A 22,746-nucleotide genomic window follows, 5' to 3' on the forward strand; every position below is an offset into this window, starting at 1 on the left:
TTTGTCCTCTTCAAAATAGACACTACCGGAAACATTTGTCTCTTCAACCCGGTTCCGAGAAAGAACTAAGCCTTTATTATAACCGTTTTTTCCGGCTTACTAAATTAATTTCTCTTTCCCTCCACTACAAATGTCACAACACTAAACTACACAAGTCATTTTGGAAAAAAGCACACAATTCGTTAGAGACACATTAATGTGATTTATTCACAAGATGCGCACACACGCGCACACACACACACACACACACACACACACACACACACACACACACACACACACACACACACACACACACACACACACACACACACACACACACACACACACACACACACACACACACACACACACACACACACAACACACACACACACACACACACACACACACACACACACACACACACACACACACAATGTTTATCACCCCCACCCCATATATACCAGACAATGTAAACATGTATTTTACATAATAGGTACAGTATAAAATATCATACATGAATAACTCCATACAGTAATTATAATAAACAATATACACATTATCATACACATGACAACAGGCTTTCTCACAGTATCAGTTATACCATGGAACAAAAATAAGCTTTATCACCATGGATTATGCACTTTCATTATCCTTGAGGCAGTTAAGGTTAGAATGGCAGATGAAAAGGGTGGGAATATAACACAGATGCTAAAATATTTGGCATTGATACAGTGCATGAATATATAAAAAGTAATAAAAGGTTTCAGTGCGAATATGGAGTATAAGAGAGCACTTGATTGATCCCAATGAAAAAATATTTTCCTTTATGATGCTATCTGTTCATCAAAACACTATTCTATATTAGAAAGCTTCCCACGTATTCCTTGTTTATTTCTCAGCCCTTATTTATGTCAAGGATCAACAAGAAGACCAAGAGTGACCCTTCCTGTGTGGTTTCCTTTTCTCACACATGATGAAACTAGTGAAGCTTCCGCATCAGTCAGTGGCACGTTCCACACACCAAACCTCTTCAGTGCTGCTTTTCTTTAGCTCCATTCCCAGTTTGGCTTTCAGCTCCAAAGGAATCATAGTCACTTCAAACAGACGTCTTTCATCTGCTTGCTTGTAAATATCCTCTCAAGGTTGGTAGCCGTAATAGGGGTCTTCTGTTGAAAGAGAGCAAACACAACAAGAGTCAACACGTATGACCACTTTCACACTGTATTTAACAGACTTGGCCATTTGTTGGGACAATAGGTTAATGACCAAAAAATGTTTCCTTAAGTTCCAAGAAACATGCCTTTAAGACAAGTTTGAACTGCTCTGATTAACTGCATTAACAATACCATAACTTTAAAGCTGCTATAATAAATCATCTTATATCAACAATAAGTAGTAAAAAGTGGTCGCTCGTAGTGATGAACCAAATATATTTATTACCTGAGTTTATATCCTGCCAACACAATTTTAGCATCTCTTTATTTTGGCTTTATGGCCGAATGATCCTTGTTTTTATTGAATCTCGCCGTTTTTGGCTCCTTCAGGCAGCTGTTTTCAGCTATTAAGCACCAAAAACCCACTGTATTCTACCTGATCAGCAAGAAACACCTACAGTTTAAGGACGTTCTTGTTGTAAAAAATATAGTTTTTATAGTTGCTCCTCTACGGCTTATTATTGACTCCCAGTAAATACGAATCAAAATCTTCATGTCTTATTTACTCACGCTGCAGAACTTTTACACCTAGGCGCTGTCACACCGGAGTGCGTGTGTGTGGGTGTGTGAGACGTTACTGTCTGTGCAGCTGCGTGCCAACGTGAAACCATCATGCGGTATATTTGAACATTTCATTTACATAATTGACTGTATGAGACATATTGAAGATGCTGGCTACATCTCTATAAACATGTATTAACTTGGGCCTTAGCATACATCATCATTACTTACCCAGCCACTGTACATACCTAACACTGGACATCAGCTGGATCATCACATCTGATATGACCAGACCTGAGTTAATGAACCCCTCCTGGTAGCTAACCTGTTTGCTGGGGGGCTCTGTTGCAGCCTCCGCTGTTGTCGCACAGACCCGGGGGTCCCATCTCTCCGGGCTGTCCTGGTGGTCCGCTGATCCCCTGGGGTCCTGATTTACCATCATCTCCTTTAGAACCTGGGTCACCCAGCTTAGCCTCACCCAGAGGACCTGCAGAAGAAAGTTCATTTATATTAAATGTATAGGGTATAAATATGGTATTAATATATACAGTATAATAAATAAGAGACAACCTGTTTCTCAATGACAAATATGAGACGATGACTACAGTATATAATACAGTGTTAGATGAAACCAATGATTTATAGAGAGGTACCTGCAAATCCTTTGATCCCCGTGGGCCCCTGGACATTTGGCCCTGCATCCCCCTTGGCCCCTAGCATGCCTCTTCCTCCTGTAGAATATCACACTGGACCCTTATAATGTTTTCATTTCAATAAACGTATCACCATCTACAAGATAGAGTCTTACCCTGCTCTCCGGGATATCCTGGCCTTCCAGGTCTCCCCCTCGAGCCGACATTCCCCTGGTTGCCCCTGCCGCCTGGTGGGCCCTTAGGCCCCGGTATACCAGGTTCCCCGGGGGGCCCCACTGGCTCCTCAATTGGAGCTGGCTTCCGACTCATCTCATTAATGAACATGTCGAGCTTCAGCACCTCCTCTGAAAAACACACACAACTCTGGATGAAGAATGAGCAGGAGAATATGTTTCCATCCGGACCTCTTTAAAGTCAGAATGTGCCAGTCAAGGCCAATCCAATTATTTGAACCACAATGAAACTTCCCCAGTTTTGTATTATGAGTTTCTTGAGTTTTAAGGTTTAAATATGCAAAACAGTCATAATCTTATTATAAATTGTATAATTCGCAAACATTTCCAGATTATTAATCATTTGATAAACCAAGTAAAAAAATCTAGATTTCTATTGTTGACATATTAGAGTCAAAGGCTTTTACAGATCGTGGTATAACGCTTTAAATCAGAAACTACTGTCCACACCTATACAAACTAAATTATTTTCACCATTCAATTCCATTTCAGTTCAAATGTATTCAATTCAAATCATGTTTTCACAAGTAAATGTTATATCAATGAGGGAATAGATGATATATGAACACAGCCATGAAAACCTTTAGAATAGAGATATATGAATGAAACTGTGCTACTGAAGTGGAGATTTCCTTTAAAGATATGTATTGTAAAATTCCATATATATTTGCAGGACACTACAGTTAAACATAGTTGAATTCATCTAATAGATATCCCCCAAAACGTCCCTAGTTTATAACCTACAATGTACAAATATATTTGGGTATTACAACTTGTCTGTATGAGGCAATCTAATGGTGAATTAAGGAGGAATCTCCGTAAACAAATAGAAAACATTTGTAAACTTGTATTTTGTACATTTTCTTTCCAATAGTCTTCAATGTTATGAAAGCAAAATAGTCCAAACTCTCATATTTGTCTAGTGCATGAAAAACAATGTGATTGCCTTTAGACTAGTGTCTTTCCCCTAAATATACAGATATCATCATTTGACACCGTTTTTGAATGCATGCAAACAGAGTACTTACTATGCACTAGCTGCTCACAGGCCTGTGTGACCAGTTGGAAGATCATGGCCATAGACTGAGCTTCTCCCTGGTAAACATCAGCAGATTCACAAGAAGAAGGTATTATTGTTATGAAATGTCTCTTTTATACATTCACTTTAGTGTGACAGTATTACGATGAAAATAAAGATGAACCCACCTTCTCTCCTCGCTCCCCTTTACCCCCTGGCAGACCCTGTAAAGCAAAAGATATGTAAGACATAATCAAATATATAAAGACAAACATGGCTCATGACATCATTTGTCCCTCTGGGCTTACCGAAGGGCCTACCAGTCCTGAGAGCCCCCTTTCACCCATCGGCCCTGGGTGTCCTGGCCTTCCTTGGATACCCTGTAACATAGAAAAAGATGGATGTGTAGAACAGACAGTGTTTCTGAGTCTGGTAATGCCTGATGTTGGCCTGTGGGTGGTGCTTGAGTAAAGCACAACATGTGCCTGAAACGGAATTGATCAATCATTCTCAAATATGGACCTAAAGTCATGGCTCTAAAATGTATTCCGATCTCACCCTTGGTCCAGTCAGGCCGGGTCCACCGATGTTTCCTTCAAGCCCCCGAATACCCTGTGAACACATTACAGAGACATGATGACAAATAAAGAGGGGGGGGGGGTGGGGGGGGTGGCACAGTAACTGCTTCAGCTGTATGAAGGACTGCTGATATTACTGATTTGGGATTGAGCAGCTTACCAGAGGGCCGGGAACCCCCTGCTCCCCCTTTGAACCTTGAGGTCCTGGTAAACCCTGCAGAGAATGCAAAGAGCGCCATCAGAGAAACATATATCTTTTTTATAGACAACACGATTTAAAGAATGTTCTATTCTATTACTGTTTTTCAGTTTTACCTGGATCCCTGTTCTCCCAGGGTCTCCCTTTCCCCCTCTTGCACCAGGTGGACCCTAGAAAGGAAACAGAAGAACATTTTATACAATTTACCAGATCAAAGTCCAGCTTAGCAAGCTGCATACCATGGAGGACTACCATACACAATATTGACTTTATAATAAGAAAGTTACCCACCACTTTGCCCTGCACAGCAATGCCTCGGGGCCCTATGCTCCCCAGGGCTCCGAGACCTCCCTCAAATCCAGGCTTTCCTGCAGGACCCACCTCCCCCTGCAAAACAGAACATAACAATCAATTTGGAGCTAACTAAAACATGAAAATGGATGTACTGTTAAACTTAAAGTCTGTACTTTATGTCCAGTCTGTTGGAAAAGAAAATGTACTATTAATTTCTGACATTTTGATGCCATACAGGGAGAATAAAATAATTAATACATTTAGTTGAAGCTGCTGTGCAATCCCTGTGTAAAACTGAGCCTCTCAAATCAGAGACAGAGGATAAAACACGTAAATCGAGTCGAGTGATGAGTGTGGTATCCACTGTCTCAGCTGCACAGATTGAAATGATTACAGTATCTGCAGAAAAGGAAATAAAATAAAACGGAAAACCCCAGCTATAGACACACACAGGGTGGACGGGAATGATTGAAGATGTATTTGACCGTGTTGCAATTTAGAGTCATTTGTGCGGTAAAAGAGACTTAAAAGAATGTTGGACAGGGTCCTATAGTATAGTATTTCCGGCAACTTTACCTGCAATGGTCTAGTTTTTGAAGAGGGCCTGAGATTAAATCAAATTAAGCCTAAATTAATATTTTCAACTCACCTTTTGACCTGGGTCGCCCTTTTCACCTTTCTCACCACGAGTACCTGGCTTTCCCTGTGGAAAAGAAAATAATCAAACGTCAACATGTTATCCAATAACTGCAGCACAAAAAAGTGACTCAGAAAATATTCCAGGCATTAGTCAGACTCAGATCTCACGATGACATACAGTTGGTCCGGGGGAGCCGGCAGCTCCGGGGACGTCAGAGGAACAGGTACAGGTGTACGCCGGGGCCGGACAGCTCTCCTCATCTCTCTGACACACACACGCACACGCGCACACGCACGCACGCACACACACACACACACACACACACACACACACACACACACACACACACACACACACACACACACACACACACACACACACACACACACACACACACACACACACACACACACACACACACACACACACACACACACACACACACACACACACACACACACACACACGTTAAGACAGCCTGTGTGTATCTTTTACTATTTTATAACCACTGAAAAAAGTGGTAAAATCAACATGATTGTGTGTAAGGGAAAACAAAGGCATATTTGCCCTTCATAGTGTATATTTGACAGACAGTCTTCTGATATACATTTTCCACTGTCATTATGTATATATTTTACTTTAAAGTTCTGTTTTAATTTTTATATTTGAGGTCTATATTTGATGCTTATGTCTGTTTATTTTGTACTCCTTTTCATCTTCACATTGTGTGCTGTGTCTTGTTTACATGCTGTTAACAAAATAAATGTCCATATTGGGATCAATAAATGATATCTTATCTTTAGGTATGAGTCATTATCAGGGTTCGAGTTATGTGGGAGCCAATGGGGGTGTGTGTGTGTGTGTGTGTGTGTGTGGGTGTGTGTGTGTGTGTGTGTGTGTGTGTGTGTGTGTGTGTGTGTGTGTGTGTTTGCACGCGCGGTAGTTTTAAAGACCCCCATGAAGCTCAGATTATAACTCGAACCCTGGTCATTATCACACATCTATGAAACAGTTTTAGATATAATAGGTCAATTATTTTCACAGTATAGGGTGCCAAGAGCTGAGCCACATTATAAGAAGGCACTTAACTCAAGCAGCTCATTCATTCTTTTGTTAGCAGCATCAACTCCTGGTATGCCTCTACCAAGTCAGAGGCGAACAGAAGAAGGTAATTGGGAGAGACTGACCATTGCAGGCAGGTCACAGCAGGTGTCCTCGAAAGCCCACGTGGTGTTACAGACGATCTCAAAGGATTGCAGCTGGAACTGCAACAGGAAAGATCTGTTTATGGTGTCATTTATCATTTATTAGAAACCTAAATTAGCTACATAGAATCAGAAGTACCGGAGCAGAGCCACTTTTGGGTCCTCGGGTCTTCACCAGTTTTCCCAGCATCTCAAAGCCGTCGGTGGGCAGGCTGCCTAGAGGGCGGGCCGGCCTCTCCCCCACACGCTGACAGTCCACAGACAGGGACACGCTCACCTGGCTGACAGTCAGGTGGATCTGCCAATCATAGGAGAAAGAGGACTGGTTACTCACAAGCAGGCACGCGCAGAGGAGGACCAAATTAATAAAAGGGCTAGCTGGTGATTATTGTTATTTTCAAATAAATATATGCTTGGGATAACTATATTTGGGATATTAAATTGTATGTATTTTAAATAAACCCATGTAGTTGGTTCAAACACTGCTACATGACAGTTAACTTATGATACATGCAATCAAATTAAGTGTATTTCGCTAAACTCTTCTCACATGGTAACTAGCCCTCTGACTTTCTCTCTGGCCTCCATTTTTCACACCTTCACAATAATGCATCAGGCCCAATGCTTCAGTATTGACAGGCAATGCTGGTATTGTATGGCTAAGATACTACTATGTTCCAAATAATTAGTTTAATATAATTCACATATCATATAATACTGCTACATACAGGCAGACAATTATAATAAGCAACACATAAGCTTTAGATAGGGTGTATTAGGCACATTGGGCAAAAGGGTAGGTGCTCGAACCCCCTTTGAGGTTTATCTGTGCATGTGCCTGCTCACATAAAAAACGATATGAAACCCAGATTATTTTGTCATATAGGGCGAAGTAGTCAGATTTACTAGGCTGGATTACATTTTGTATGTCCTATTTTTTATTATTTGCCTAAGTTCGATTTGGGTTTGCGATAAAGACTAATCTAAACGTTACACACAATTGATTCATATTTGTTTCATGTCTGGTTGTTCAGATTGGACTGAGTTATGGATGAAGGAAAGTTCATTTGCAGCAGTCAATGCCCAAATACTGTATTAAGTATCATAAGAAAGAATTCTCCGTTTATGGGTATGTATATCTGGTATTGAATTACTGCACAACTCTTTAAGACCAGATCAAAAATCTCAATATTATCAATTAAGTACACAGAATATGCATGCATGTCTGATATTTAGCTTATTCATTCATAGATTCGAATTGTGACATACTATTCATGTAGTATGTAAGATACAGCTATTTTTAAATAGGAAGTAACAATAGGTAAAGTATAATAAAAAACCTCAAAGCCAAATGGTTTGACCAATTTTTTGAAAATTGCGTCAGATTGGTGATAAGGCAGACTCTGAGAAAACTTTCAACACAGGGAATTTAAAATTGCAGATGCAGGCACGAATAGGTTTCTAAACTGCCTCTTACATCGTCTGTGTGTGTTTTTCCCCTTACATCACTCCCTATTACCTTTCTTTTTCATTGTTGTTGGTCTTTATAGTGTGTATTTTCTTGACAGCTGCTACAGTCCAGAAATAAAACAGTCCACCTTCCCTTCATGCTGTTTTCTTTTGTTACATGTTTTTACATTTCTATTGTTACAAGGTAAAACAGTTGAGGGAAATAAGGAAATGAAACGTGATTTAAAAACTGGATTTTCACATTTTGGTTAATGATAGTGAGTCTTTTATTGTCCTCCCCACCCTGCTCAGTGTCTTCTATCTCACCTTGTGAAAACTGCCATAGAACAGTCTGTGGACCTGCCGCTGGTCAAAGGTCAGCTCCTGCACCTCTCCTCTGTAGTCCAGGCTGAAGTACACCAGGTGCTTAGTTGTAGCTGTGGAAAGCAAAACATTTGAGAAGATTTTTATTCCAACTCAAATGTCCTACATCTCAGGATTTTCAAATGATCCAACAGCCCAAAAGATATTCAGCATATGTTTACATTTAACAAAGAAAAGCAGCAAAGCCATACAAATTAAGAGAAGGTTCATTTTTTCAAATGATAACTAATCGATTGATCGTTTAATAGCTATAGCTCTAAATAAAACAATAAACATATGTTGTTAGTAAATACTTTTTCATTTCGTTTTGGAAATATGTTTTGTAATAATTATCAAAAAGGCCGGTCTCTATCAAAAGGTTAATATGTGTCTTGGAGGTTAATTTTGCGAGTTGGTCTAGAGGCCCTGATGACAAAACAACATCTGATGACATAATATGGGACTAAAGGGATGAGGAAGCTTCTTGCGGTTTTGGAGATGCAGAAAGGTAACTCACGGTCGAGCACCACTCCCATCTTGGGCTGGAAGTCGTTGTCAGTGAGCTGCCAGAGGGCGAAGGGCTCTCTGGGAGTTTCCTGCAGCACGCGGAAGGCGATGCTGATGGTGTGTTCTGGAGACAAACCTGCAGGGTGGATAAACCTGCAAGGGGACAGGAAATAAATATCAACCATGTTCTTTCATTTCATTTCATTTCAAACCTTTATTTATCCAGGTGTATCCCATTGAGATCATTGATCTCTTTTTCAAGGGAGACCTGCTCAAGTAGGTTCCACATGAAACATAAAAACATAAACAGAACAACAAAAAGGACATCATACAGCATCATTACAGGGATTACAATTTACATAACTATCCACATGAACAGTTACCAACAGCATCCGATTGAGTAGCATCCAACCGAGCTTTAAAAACATTTAGTGGCACCAGATTGCTCAGTTTCCATTTCAATTGCAGACTATTCCAAGACAGTGGAGCTGCGCATCTAAATGCTATCTTCCCTAAGACAGTCCTAGCAGTTGGCACATTTAATAAAACCACAGCATGCGATCTCAGGCAGTAGCCACTTACAATTCGCCGTGAGATCAGGGAGCAGATGTAGGATGGAAGTTTCCCTAACATGGCTTTGTATATAAAAATGTACCAGTGACTGAGCCTCCGGACAGTTAGCGAAGGCAAACCAGCCCTTGCATACAGGGTAGAGTGATGGGTTAATGCTTTACAGTTTGTCACAAATCTCAGTGCACTGTGATACGCAGCATCTAACTTGATCAGGCAATTGGCAGGTGCATTCATATAAATCAAATCACCATAGTCCAGCACAGGTAAAAAGGTCACAGTGACTAGCCTTTTCCTGGCCTCGAGCGAGAAACAGGACTTGTTCCTGTAGAAGAAACCTAATCTAACCCTCAGTTTTTTAAGCAGGTTATTGACATGACGTTTAAAAGTGAGACAGTCATCAAGCCAGATACCAAGGTATTTATAACAGGTAACCACTTCAAGTTTTATTCCTTGCGTAGTTACAATATCTAAAACAGGCTCTGGTGTCTTTTTAGCTTTTGAAAAGAGCATTACCTTGGTTTTATCAACATTTAAAAGAAGCTTTAGTTCAGAGAGCTGAGTCTGAATAATGTTAAAAGCAGTTTGCAATTCAACAACAGCCTCCTTAATGGAGGGACCTGCACAGTACATAACGGTATCGTCCGCATAAAAATGTACGGTTGCTCCATCGACATTTTCACCTAAACTATTGATGTAGATGGAGAATAAAAGTGGACCTAAAACAGAACCTTGAGGAACACCATTAGTAATGTTTAACCACTCAGAAGACAGCCCATCAAAGTGAACACATTGGGACCTTACAGAGAGGTAGTTCACAAACCACCCCACTGCATGACTGGATATGCCAATACTGACCAGCCTCTGCTTCAAAATGCGATGATCGACGGTATCAAACGCTTTGGAAAGGTCAATAAATAGAGCTGCACAACTCTGCTTATTATCTAAAATACTCTCCACATCATTCACCACTTTCATTGTGGCAGTGATGGTGCTATGTTGCTTTCTGAAGCCTGACTGATGTTTAGACAGGATGTCATTTGTACATAAAAACTCCTTTACCTGTTCACTCACTAGGCGTTCAAGAACCTTAGCCAGAACTGATAATTTAGTAAAGACACAGAAAACATGTTTGCAAATGTACTGCTGCACAATGATAGAAAGGTGTTAAGATTTGGTGTCTGGTGTATTCTCCCATTCAAATGAGTCAGAATAACTTCATATAGGCTGACAGGAGGTGCAGCATAACGGAAATGCATTAACCTGTTCAGAACATTTTTATTTGAATGTGTCTGCATTCTCTGTGAAAGGTTATACAAACTCATAGAGAAGAAGCCACATACAGTTTATTTATAGGACTTTTTAGAGACAAGGTTAATCAGTATTCATATTAGTAAATAGACACTTTAGTGCACTTGGTCTATTTGTACTAATGTTACCAGTCGGGCTTTTATGCTATGCAATGTGTATGTTTTTTTGGTTTTTATTGGCATGTCCTGTTTTGTGGGCCTCTATGTTGCATGTTTTTAAGGATTTTTTTAAATATTGTAATTTGTTTAAAGGGTCACTTAAAAATATTTCCAGGGACTACAGATAAAAGGTAGCCTCTTTGCTAACTCTGACGCATTTCAAGCATTGTGTATTAATGTGCACTGTTAAATGAACGAATCAATACAAAATAAACAAAATGACTGGATCATGTTTTCTCAGGGAAGCCAGTGAACCCCCTTTCTCCTATTAAATTCAACTACAGCTACCTTAACCACAAGTCAAGACAGTTTAAGCATGTATTCTAAACAGACCAATCTCCAGAAAAACCTCAAGTAAAACCAGATCTTGTGACTAAAAACGCCATTAAAACGTCTAATTACAAAAGATGCGGTCGCGCAGGAGCAAATGCATCTTTGGAGCATGATCAGCAGCGAGGATTGAGCCAAGGACGACTTTGAAGCCAGGTTTACACAGCAAACATAATAAGAGAAGAAAAGCAGTGAGAGAGATGATCTCACTTGGTGTTCTGTGTCAGCTGGATGTCTCTGAACACAGTGTAGGCGGGGAGGGTGTTGAAGACAAAAGGCTCGGCAGCTACACCCTCCACAGAGGAGTGAGCTGTCCGAGTCAGACCGAAGGCTTCCATCATGTCGAATCCTAAACAAACAACCACAGGACATGAGATAAAATGAGATTTATCTTTAAGACAAAACCTGATGTTTGATTGATTTGAAAAAAGCCTCTTAGTCTGTAGCTTGTCTCACCTTTAACAATGCTGTTTCTGATGGTGACTTCAGGGCAGACTGTAACACAGCAGGAATCAATATGAACAAAGCAGCAAAGTTGAGGGGATATATTGCATTTATCGTCACGAAAAAAATACGACCTGTATACCTGAAGCCCCAATCTGAACGTGGGCTACAGGTATACTGGAACAGATTTTCAATTTGATCAGATTAATAAATAACTTTCTTCGCAAATTGATGTGACCTATGTGCATCACAATATGTAGCTGAGTAGAAAGCGAAAGGAACTGAGTATCCCAGATAAACACTGTTACCTAAGATTGGAATGTGTTATTGATGGTTTATCACCCTTCAGTGGAATCATTCTGTAATAATAAGAAGGTGATTTTGTCTGATTGACATTAGTGGGGTCTAAATATATAATAAGCTAATTGCTTTCAAACAAACAAGTCCCCATTCCTATTATGAAATGATATCACAGACATCACCAAAACCAGTTGTTACACTATCTGTCATTGTATTCATGTCTAGACTCTAGAGGATGAAAGAAAAAGTAAAACTAATAAAGTTTAGATGTTGCTGGATTCATCTAAGTACTCTCTGGGGATTACTGGGTTCAGAAATATAGTCTGCTCAATTTGAACTAAAATGACGTCCTAAAAGGATTTTTTAAAATAAATAAATATAGTAATCAGACTAATTCCTACAGAAGAATATAAATGTAATGTGATCATGAGTCACCTTCGTTGTGTATGGGGTACATCCGGCGGTGGATGGGAAGTCTGGCAGGAGCTGTGGCTGTAAAAGAACAATAATGAGACATTAAACTAAATATATTATGACTTTTTTTTTAAGCATCATGTATCAATCTACACATTAATTTCTATCACAACTACTACTGATATGAGTGATGTTTATTACATTTTGTAGGGAAGCAGACTGCAAGATACACATACATTTGATCGTTATTTGTTTAACCCTTGTAGATCAGGGAAAAAAACACTCCTGTGTGCAGTTAGTATACAGGATCTTTATTAGATTTGAATTATGAACTGTTATTTAAATAGTTTAAATTCTGATAATGACAGACTATTTGGTATTTAAGATCAGGACTAATGAGTTTAAAGAGTAAAACTATAATAAATCTCTTAGGACATCCAAGAAACTTTAAAAAAAAAAGAGGCACAAGGGTTAATGAGGGGAACTAACTACATCATGTAAAGTAGTGTCAGTGTTCCTGCGCTCAGACCTGTTGGGTGGAGGATGGAGACGGCAGCGCCCTCTGCTGAGCCGAGCAGTGAGTGCACGCTGATGCGATACAGAGTCTCTGGTTCCAGACCAGTGAAGCAGTGACTGCTGCTGGACTCTGCCACAGCCCCCTCCTTTGTTTGCTTGTCTATACAAAATGCACACAAAGAAGTGACAGACACACAACAATGTGTACATTAGCAGAGGTTAATGAGGTTTCTGAGCCACTAGTTGTCACCTACTTTAGATCTTACATATGATTACCTTTGACAGACTGGATGACAATACGGTATCCATCCACAGCAGACACAGGTCTCCAGGACACACAGATACTGGACTGGTCTGAGCGCACCACACTCACACTGCTGACCCGCAGACTGGCTGCAGGGAGAGACAGACAGACAGAGGGCAGATAAACAGGAAGCCGTACAGAACATCCAGACATTAACAACCTCATTCAATATGTGATTGCAGTGGTGGAAGTCTTATTATTATAGGACTACGTAAGTAATATTCTCGAAGAAGAGGTCTGTTCAAAAGAGGTAAGAGTAAAAAAAGTTACATACACATTACTATAAAAACTTTACAGAGTTTTGGATCAATCGGTTTACAACCTTGATGATTTCCATTTCTTGATGTGGATGTTTTGAGTGTATGAGGACAGACTTTGTGTGTTCTATAAAGTTATTGACATTTTAACAGTCACCCGTCTTATTCAGGGAACATTTTATGCATGACATGCTCTAATTATTCAGACTTCTTTTACTTAGGATAAAAATGATATGCCGTGCAGCTTTATAAACACCAGCCCTGATCTTTGAGAAAATAAATATCAACATCCTTATTTTCTGTACCTTCTCTGTAAGCTAACTAGACTGTGCAATAATTATTTATTTATTTTTTGCTGTAACAATCAAGATTCTTAAAAAAAAAAAATCATATACTGTACATATGTGATACTTACGGAGCCCCTAAAGGGACATGAAAAAAACACAACAAAAAACAGAGAGAGAAAAAAAAAAGAGAAAGTATCTCGTGCGCACGAGAAACTAACCCGTTATCCCGACTTTTTGTTTTGTTTTAGTGGTGCGCCAAGGAGGAAGTGGAGCGTACAGGAGACAACAATTTCATTGCAGACTGTTATGTTTACGTGGGGAAATGACAGTGCATACATTATTTGAGATATATTTCGTACTCAGACTTCATTTTAAGGACATTTCGGCCAGAGGTGTGTGGTCACTCCAGGAGGCAGCGGGACGTGTAACTCAGAGAAGAGCAGCACCAGCGCTCAAAGAGCTTTTACGCACCGCCTACACTGTGTTTACCTTCTAGTGATGGGAATTATGGCTCTTTGAAGGGAGCCGGATCTTATGGCTCCGTTCCTTTCAAAGAGCCGTTCAAAAGAGCCGTTTTTTTTAAAGGGGGCGGGGTTATTAGGTTTATCTGCGAAATAATCACCAGGATAATGATTGACTGTATTGCCAGACCTAATGTCAATAATCTGCATTGTAAACATGACACAAGGTGGCGCCATATCCATGTCAGTTAATGTACTACTTTAAATTTACCCTCTGTATGTGTTAAGTAAATAAAGTTGCCTTGCCTTGAATGAAATTCACGCAACTCTTAATATTAGATACTGTGTTTTTAAGTGGCGATGGAGATTATTTGTTGACCCTGCTTTAAAGGATATTTTGCATTTACAAATGGTGTGCTTTATCACTGCCTGGGTTTTGGTTGAATTGCATCCAAATGCGGCTGCGTTTTCGCGTTTGGCTCATTTTCCATCCGAAAAACACATCGTCTACCTGTCCTGTACCACTTGTTATGACTTCTCTCTCTCGCGTATTCCCTTAAGACCCACCCCACCTCACTCCTCAGAGCAGGGGCGGGTCTTCACAGAATACGTTTGGGGAACAAAATCAAGCATTTTAAAAGGCGAGTGGATTTTGGCAGGCAGTGAGTGCGGACCAACGATTGAACGATAACAAGAACGGCTCTCACCAAGTAGGACTCGGTTCCCCTCGTTCGTACCAAAGAGCTGTTCAAAAGAATCGGCTCGTTCGCGACCGACACATCACTATAGAGAGGCGAAGTCCCTCCCCTTCCGGTTGAGCTCCATGGGACCTTATTTTGGAAAAGTTATGCATTGAAGTCAATGGAGAGAGAAAGATTATCTTTCGATCCCGTTTGAATTGTGCCACGAATTACACATATGATGTTTGTCAATTTAAAAGATAATTTTACAAGTCAAACATTTTTAAATGTGTCGTAAAACTGTGAAGTAACACTTTTTTTGTGTGAAACCGCTCAATGACCTACATCTCCCGTCTCGCACCACACACCAAGACGGCCGTCACGTTGGCACATTTCACTTCTTTCTTTCAGAATGAGGTGAAAAGTATTAAAAGAGGTGAAAATCACTACAAGTCTGGGCATGTTGAGAGCTGTACATACACACAAGGGGAGTTAGTCGGTTCCGTAAGAGCCAGCATGCGGGACCGGGACTCTGGGATTTGTAGTCTTTCTAGTTGCGTATTTTTCATAGTCTTATATTTCAACAGTTTTACAACAAACTGTGACTTTTTTGACATGGAAATGATTATTTAAGATTGACAAACATCATATGTGTAATTCGTGGCACAATTCAAACGGGATCGAAAGATAATCTTTCTCTCTCCATTGACTTCAATACAAACTTTTTCCGAAATAAGGTCCCATGGAGGTCTATAAAGAGTGACTGCAGGCTGTTACGTTTTAACCACACACACCTCTACACACACACACACACACACACACACACACACACGCACACACACGCACACACACACACACACACACACACACACACACACACACACACACACACACACACACACACACAACACACACACACACACACACACACACACACACACACACACACACACACACACACACACACACACACACACACACACACACACACACACACACACACACACACACACACACACACACACACACACACACGATCAGCCCGGGAATCTCACCCAGCCCAGCCCACGTAAACTGTCAACGGGATCAATGTTCTTTAATCTTGACCTACCTTAAATATGTTCTTCTACATAACCATACCAGGGTTTTACCATTTCACATTTAATGTACCACAAGTTATGATGAGGTCACACAAGTGTTCCAGCAGCTCAGTTTTCAGAGTGCTCTGTGTAGAGTTCAGTGTGTTGACTCACTGGTTTTGCCCTGAGCTGAGCCGCTGCCTCCTTCTCTGTTGCGGTACTCTGCTGTGACCAGGATGCTGTAACGTGTGTCTGGCTGTAATGACTCGAGCATCACCCGTTTCTCATCACCTGGGACCAACACCTGTAGAAAACAAACACACCTTTCAAAGTCAAGCTTTCAAAGTAAACGTTGACAAAGTTAATTTGCAGTTTGGAGAATTCTCTGTGACCCCTGAGCTCTGTAATTAACTCTGCAGCAGCTACAGAACACTCACAGTGCTGTCCTGGCTCTCAGGTGCAGTCAGTGCGGTGTAAGTTACACGGTACTGCAGGACGTGAGCGTTGGGAGGCACCCAGCTCACCACCATGCTGACTGCTGTCTCCTCGGTCACTGAGATGCTGGATGGACCTCCACCAGACACTGCAGGAAACATACGAAGAGATAATAACACTCAATACAAGGACATCTTTATTGATGACAGAAGATAAAATGCCAAGATAAAGTCATAATAGTTTACTTAAGCCCTCCAATATTAGAATACTAAGAATCTTTTTTTCTCCAAAACAAATCCTAAAGAAAGATGTGAAAACTTGGGATTGGCTACAAATTAATATCCAAGTGTTGGGATGTGCCAGTGAGCACTGTTGCATCATTCGTGAGGAAACAGCAACAGATCATAGCACATAAGTAGTGTGGGGATACTTTCCTTAGCAGGGGACTGGGTATCTTGTTGTCCAAGAATGGATATCATATGTTACAGCAGGTATCAGTTTCAGTGCAATCTTAACAATCCATCTAGATTTTTGTCAGATAATAAATAATAGTAATAACAGCACAGCAAACACAGTGAAAATAGACCATTGCATTTAACCCATCCTAGTACTGTAAGCAGTAGGCAGAAATTATAAAGTGCTCTGGGAGGAGGGGGGGGGGGGGGGGGGGGGGGGGGGGGGGGGGGTCCGGTGTCTTGCTCAAGGGCACCACAGTAGTGCCCAGAAGGTGACCTGGGACCTCTCCAAACCTCTCCACACTCCCTAATTTTGGTCATTTCGGGGACTTGTAACGGCCACCTTCCAGTTACCAAGCCAAGTCCCTACAGACTGAGCTACTGCCACCTGAATTGTAAGCATACACAAGTAAATCCTATCAAAGCTGTGCAGGAATAAAGCCTGTATGGGAAAGTGGCTGAAAAGAAGCAATTCATCGCGAACAAAAAAAAGACTTCGAAATATGTCGCGAGAAAGCAATTTTGGCCAAAATCTTAGGAGCTATGGGTGGCCAAACCTAACACCGCCAACGCCTCAACAAACTGTAGCGATTATTTCCTTCCTTAGCAAGGGACTGGGTATCTTGTTATAATTGAAGGAAGCATGGATAGAATAAAATACATGGATACATTTCAGTGCGATTTTTACAATCTATCTAGATTTTTGTCAGATAAATACAATTAAAATACTTGATACATAATCATTTTACCCAACCGAAAATATACAGCTGTCGGGAGAGGTATATATATATATATACACACACACACACACACACACACACACACACACACACACACACACACACACACACACACACACACACACACACACACACACACACACACACACACACCACACACACACACACACACACACACACACACACACACACACACACACACCAAGGTGATTACAGAGCAGACACCAAACTATGGTCTATGGTCGCTATGGTGCAAGCTATGGTCGGTAACACAGTGGACCAAGGGATTAATTTGTGGTATGAATAATGTACTGCAATTATCGATGGAGGGTTGGACAGTGTATTCAGCAACAGGATATTCTCTTAACATGATCTGTTGTTGGGGTTCTTTATTTTCAATGGTCCAAAAAGCTTTTGCCACAAAAATATTCACAAGTTCCTTCTTTTGTTTTCTTTCATGAAACAAATGGAATGCCAGGGTGTGTCTTTGTCAGGATGATTTGTTTGTTGTTGTACTCATTTTGTCCACAATATGTTTTTAGCTTAAAGAAAGACATGCCAGTGATCTTATACAACTTGTCAACACAAAGTAAGTACCTTGTATAAGGTTGTTTATGCAGGAAAATAAACACTCAAAATCCGATGTTTCTTCTTGCAAGCACATGCAACTCTCCTGTGCTGCTTGTAGTGTTCATTTGAATTTGTGAGGGGTGTAAATGAATGTGTGACTCACATGTGCTGTAGCGTATGGCCACTGCTTCACTCTGAGCTCCATCTCCATAGAGTGCAGACAGAGAGATTTGGTATTCCTTATCGTCCTCCACCCCCTCCAGGATCGCCCCTTCACTCTCACCACTCACCCTCAGCTAAACAGACAGGGGGGAAAAGAGCAATATTTACATTAACATCAGAACACAATATACAGTCCACCTTTTCTTAATCCACCCCCACCTGTCTCAGGTCTCCTCCACTGAGGGAGATCCACTTGATGAGGTAAGAGACGACATCATCAGCCCCAGCCTGCCAGCGCACAGTGATGTCACTGTCGGAGAAATTAGTCACCCTGAGGTCTGATGGGGAAGGCACCTTCACTAGGAGAGAAGGAAAATGTGTCAGGAGAGGAAAAAAAAGAGACTTTAGACCGATTTATTTTTAATTAAATATTTCTTCTCTCTGCTGTGATGTTACACAAGTCTTTGACATATCATAGAAGAAATAGGATGATGGTGTGTGTGTGTGTCTTACGTGTGGTGACGTTACTGGTGAGTGCTGCAGACAGGCCTTGTGGGTAGTTAGACTGGACTGAAACCAGATATCTGGACAGAGAGGAGAGGTTCTGCACCGCCACTGAGTTCAGTCCTGTTACCTCCACCTGCAAAGAGATTCATGGTTTAATTATGCTCATTTTCAGGTTCACATTTGTATTTTGTTTGTTATGATACAAAGCAGTTTAACAGGGATGCATGAAAGAAATGTAACTAAATATATCGTTGTCACAGCCTGCACTACATCTGGCTGATATAATAGATCACTGTTATATTTTCTATTTTCCAAAACCAGATAAGAGAGTCGCTCAAAATATATTTAGTATGTATCTCTCGTTTTGAAAATAAAGATCTGAGTTCTGGGGATGGTTTTGGAGACAAAAGGCCAGTGTTGGAAGTTACCTGCTTAATGTCACTGCCGTGGTTGGTGCTGTATGTGATTCTGTGGCTGGGGACGTCCCCTGCTCCAGGCACCCAGCTCACCTTCAGCATACTGTGGGTGGCCATCGGGAACTCAACACTCATTGGTGGTGGGAGGGGGACTGCAGGGATGGACAGTAAAATAAAAAGGGAAGTATGGAGAAGATGAAGGGGTTCAAAGACAAATTATTTGTGAACAATGATGGATGTTTGGTAATGTCTCACATGTGGTGGCAACAGCAGTGACAGGATCGCTGGGATCGTCCTCGTACAGAGCGTAAAGAGTGACAGAGTAGTCTGTGGCCGGGAGTAGCCCCGTCAGCCCCACCACCGTCTGCTCTGCACTGAATTTTTCCTGCAGAAATACACAAACACAATGCAAACGTCAAGTTAGTGCTTTGTTAATAGGTTTACCGGTTATGAGTAAATGCACGCTTTCTTCTATACGGTGATACGGTTGGCAGGTGTAGTTCTGTAAAAATAAAATATTTGCAACATGAAACTGCTCAAAAGAAGAGTGCTAGTTACATTTATCCCTATATTTCAACTACCTGCAACTTACACCAAAATCATCTAGGTAATGGGGTAAAGGGGTAAGGGGAAAATATGCATATCTGAATTTTGGGTGAAAATGTCCTTTAACCTGTTAAGCCCTGAGCCTGTTTTTCAGGTCTCAGGCTCGAAAATGACATTCCCAGAACAAATGACCATATCTTCCCTTCTAAAAGGGTTAAATTAATAATCTTTTTTCTCAAAGTAATGATGAACCTGTGAGTTGGATGTAGAAAAGTCAGAACAATATAGATGTTTTTTATTTTAAAGAAAATTCAGATTTTACATAGTAAAAAACTGTAAATTATAGTGTCCGTCCAAAAATTCTTTTTTACTTATAGTGAAAACCACCCTTGGATGATGGGTTAGTAGACTAAAAGCTTTAGGAATCCAAAGTACAACATATAATAAGTACCCTGTATCAAGATTGATGCAAAACAAGTGACATTTGACCTTTTTAGAGAGATTTAGCCAAAACCACTCCACCTCTGAGGTGATTTGGGTGGAAATGTTTTTTTTTCCATATCTCTGGCCCCCCTTTGTCGATTTTGATGGTTGACACCTCTTTCTGACCGTTAGAGCCAATAGAATCGAAGGGGGAGTCCCCCACACACACACGTTGTAAAACAAAAAGGTGGGGGCTTTGCGCATGCAGGTATCTAGGCCCTTTTTGTTTTTTGTTTGATGTATATATGTCACACTGTAGGACTGCGGGAAACGATATTTCTGGATGTACAACATGTAGAATTCTTGACAATAAAGCTGACTTTGACTTTGACTTTGAGGTTTGCATGAGAGTGAAGCTATCTCTAGCTCTGACATCTGGAAACGGAAAAGCAGTTTTATTGCTTATGGATTATCAGAAATCATATCAAAGGGACACAGACACATTAGATTAACCTATGGATTAACTTCAGCAGCGTTTTTATCGTTTTAATGCCATTGAAGACCGCTTTGGAGAGACTACAGAGCCATGGTAAAAATGTTAGCATTTTTAGCTACCTAGCGTCACCTGTTTTGATGTCCGTTTTTGTTTATAACGTCGCGATTTCGTATAATTGAGTGATAATGAGGGTACCCTTCGATTCTGTGTCACCTCACGATGTGAAACGATGTCATGGATGTGGAGAAAAGATAAATAATAACGTTTTGTGAGTGATTTTCGGTGCAGTAATCTGTTAGCATTTTTCGCTCGTTGCTAATTCACAGGCTCAGCGTTAGCATTGTGGGTTTTCTTTTTTGAAAAAAAAAAAAAGAAAAAGATCAGTTAGATGAGTTTCGTCCCGTTACATGGATACAAAACATTCATAGTTTATTAAATGAACATGCCCTCAGACACTGTTTCCTGCAAGATGTTGCGGCAGTGCCCCGGTACCGGGGTCTCTCGGGCTTAACAGGTTAAACAGATACACTTATTTTCATTGTACATAAAGTATTTAACTTATTCTTTCATTTGTTTAAATTCAGGTGTTTTCATCCTGACTTAGTGAAAGCCAATTGTGACTAAAGTCAAAAAGAGAAAAGAAACGATGACACAACAGCTATGTGCAGGTGCTTAATGTGAGTGATCAATAACACAGACTACAAACAGTGTTGGAGCTACCTATATATTGATATATATATATTATTTATAGTAAAACATTTATTTTCTTGCTGCTTTTGTTTATAGTTATTGTTCATGTATAATGACTTAGTGTCATTATTTTTGTTTATTCACATAAGTCTTCCCTTTCAGATTCTTCCCTGCGTCAGATTCGCTATCTGGTGCCTCGCCAGCAGTTTTACTTTGACTTAATTTTCCGTTTTATTTCTTGGATTTTCGACGCTACACATAAGTATGCCTAGTTATTTAAACTTTGCAATGACTATAATATCTGTAACATTTGTGTAATTTCAGACTTTAATATGGTGCAAAGTAGACTTTATTGGGCTTTCTTGCTCCTCTTTGATTGATCATTATGTTTTGTCTTTACTGTCTGCTGATAACCCAGACAATTACAAATCACATTTGTGTTACATGTATAAAACAACATAAAGGCCTTTCATTGTCCTCCCTACACACACACTCAGCGCAGAGAGAAAGAGAGATCCAGTGCTCACCTCCTTGGCGTCGTCAGGCTCTCCGTGGCTGAGTGCTGAGTACAGGATCATGTACTGTGTGGCACCGGGCGCTGCACCCCAGCTCACCTGCAGGGTGCTGTAAGAGGAAGGAGTCACCTCCAGGTTGGCAGGCGTGGCCAGGGGCACTGAGTGAGGGGAGACAGAGAGAGGAAGAGAAAATAGAGGGTGACCAGTTGTCAGAAGGGGTTTGTAAACATGGTTTTACAAACGTGTAACCGATGATGGGCATTTAAAAAAGGCTCATTAGACACCTTGTGAATTCATGTTTCCTGTATTTTACCACCTACTTAATACTAACAACAGTGATTACACTGTTTTTGGGCCCAATATAATGAGATATTACACCTTTATTGTATAGTTCTCTGTGGTCCTTCATAAGACGTTTTGGCAGCAAGGACAAAAAGATTATACTGACGATTTTTAGCCAACACCAATATTTGAGTTCTGTGCATTCCTCTGAATAATGAGGTTTCGTACCGTCACTCAAAATCATTGTTTAAATGTTGTTCTTCTCAATTAACCCATACTCCACTCTGGAAACTCCAGGTGTGCAATTCTGTGTCTTAAAAATACAATATGGTGACATTTTATTTGTATTGACCTTTCATAAAATGCCATAGTCAGCTAAAGCGCTGGGAAATGATTGGTCCTCTATACGCTCCCTTGACAATAAAAGTATTTTATGTTTAGCCCTCTGTCGCAGGCTAAGTAATGTTGGAGGATATAATCTTTGTAATGCTCGTCAGAGAGCACGCTTTTTTACTAGAACAAATTGATCAATATCCCCTATGTAGTGTTACGGTGGCAG

At 40.5% G+C, this 22,746-nt stretch overlaps 1 protein-coding gene across 1 annotated transcript in view; it reads right to left on the reverse strand.

The window, feature by feature from the left end:
- Positions 1–351: 351 nt before the first annotated feature.
- Positions 352–22,746, reverse strand: part of LOC117494310 (collagen alpha-1(XX) chain) — a 47,312-nt gene continuing 24,917 nt past the window's right edge. The window contains exons 13-42 of the mRNA XM_034145154.1: positions 21,882–22,063; positions 19,491–19,620; positions 19,248–19,387; positions 18,826–18,933; positions 18,532–18,666; positions 18,314–18,446; positions 16,388–16,533; positions 16,125–16,254; positions 13,159–13,275; positions 12,896–13,042; positions 12,388–12,444; positions 11,665–11,703; positions 11,419–11,557; positions 8,850–8,992; positions 8,297–8,406; positions 6,660–6,818; positions 6,503–6,580; positions 5,493–5,579; positions 5,325–5,378; positions 4,673–4,768; positions 4,498–4,551; positions 4,343–4,396; positions 4,163–4,216; positions 3,913–3,984; positions 3,793–3,828; positions 3,615–3,681; positions 2,509–2,697; positions 2,354–2,431; positions 2,026–2,187; positions 352–1,151 (exon numbers count right to left, since the gene is read on the reverse strand). Of these exons, the coding sequence (XP_034001045.1) occupies positions 1,123–1,151; positions 2,026–2,187; positions 2,354–2,431; positions 2,509–2,697; positions 3,615–3,681; positions 3,793–3,828; positions 3,913–3,984; positions 4,163–4,216; positions 4,343–4,396; positions 4,498–4,551; positions 4,673–4,768; positions 5,325–5,378; positions 5,493–5,579; positions 6,503–6,580; positions 6,660–6,818; positions 8,297–8,406; positions 8,850–8,992; positions 11,419–11,557; positions 11,665–11,703; positions 12,388–12,444; positions 12,896–13,042; positions 13,159–13,275; positions 16,125–16,254; positions 16,388–16,533; positions 18,314–18,446; positions 18,532–18,666; positions 18,826–18,933; positions 19,248–19,387; positions 19,491–19,620; positions 21,882–22,063 (3,125 nt within the window). The 3' untranslated portion in view covers positions 352–1,122. The remainder of the gene's footprint in view (positions 1,152–2,025; positions 2,188–2,353; positions 2,432–2,508; positions 2,698–3,614; positions 3,682–3,792; positions 3,829–3,912; positions 3,985–4,162; positions 4,217–4,342; positions 4,397–4,497; positions 4,552–4,672; positions 4,769–5,324; positions 5,379–5,492; positions 5,580–6,502; positions 6,581–6,659; positions 6,819–8,296; positions 8,407–8,849; positions 8,993–11,418; positions 11,558–11,664; positions 11,704–12,387; positions 12,445–12,895; positions 13,043–13,158; positions 13,276–16,124; positions 16,255–16,387; positions 16,534–18,313; positions 18,447–18,531; positions 18,667–18,825; positions 18,934–19,247; positions 19,388–19,490; positions 19,621–21,881; positions 22,064–22,746) is intronic.

Source organism: Trematomus bernacchii, unplaced genomic scaffold (genome assembly GCF_902827165.1).
Source record: "Trematomus bernacchii unplaced genomic scaffold, fTreBer1.1, whole genome shotgun sequence".
In the NCBI taxonomy this organism is placed as follows: domain Eukaryota; kingdom Metazoa; phylum Chordata; class Actinopteri; order Perciformes; family Nototheniidae; genus Trematomus; species Trematomus bernacchii.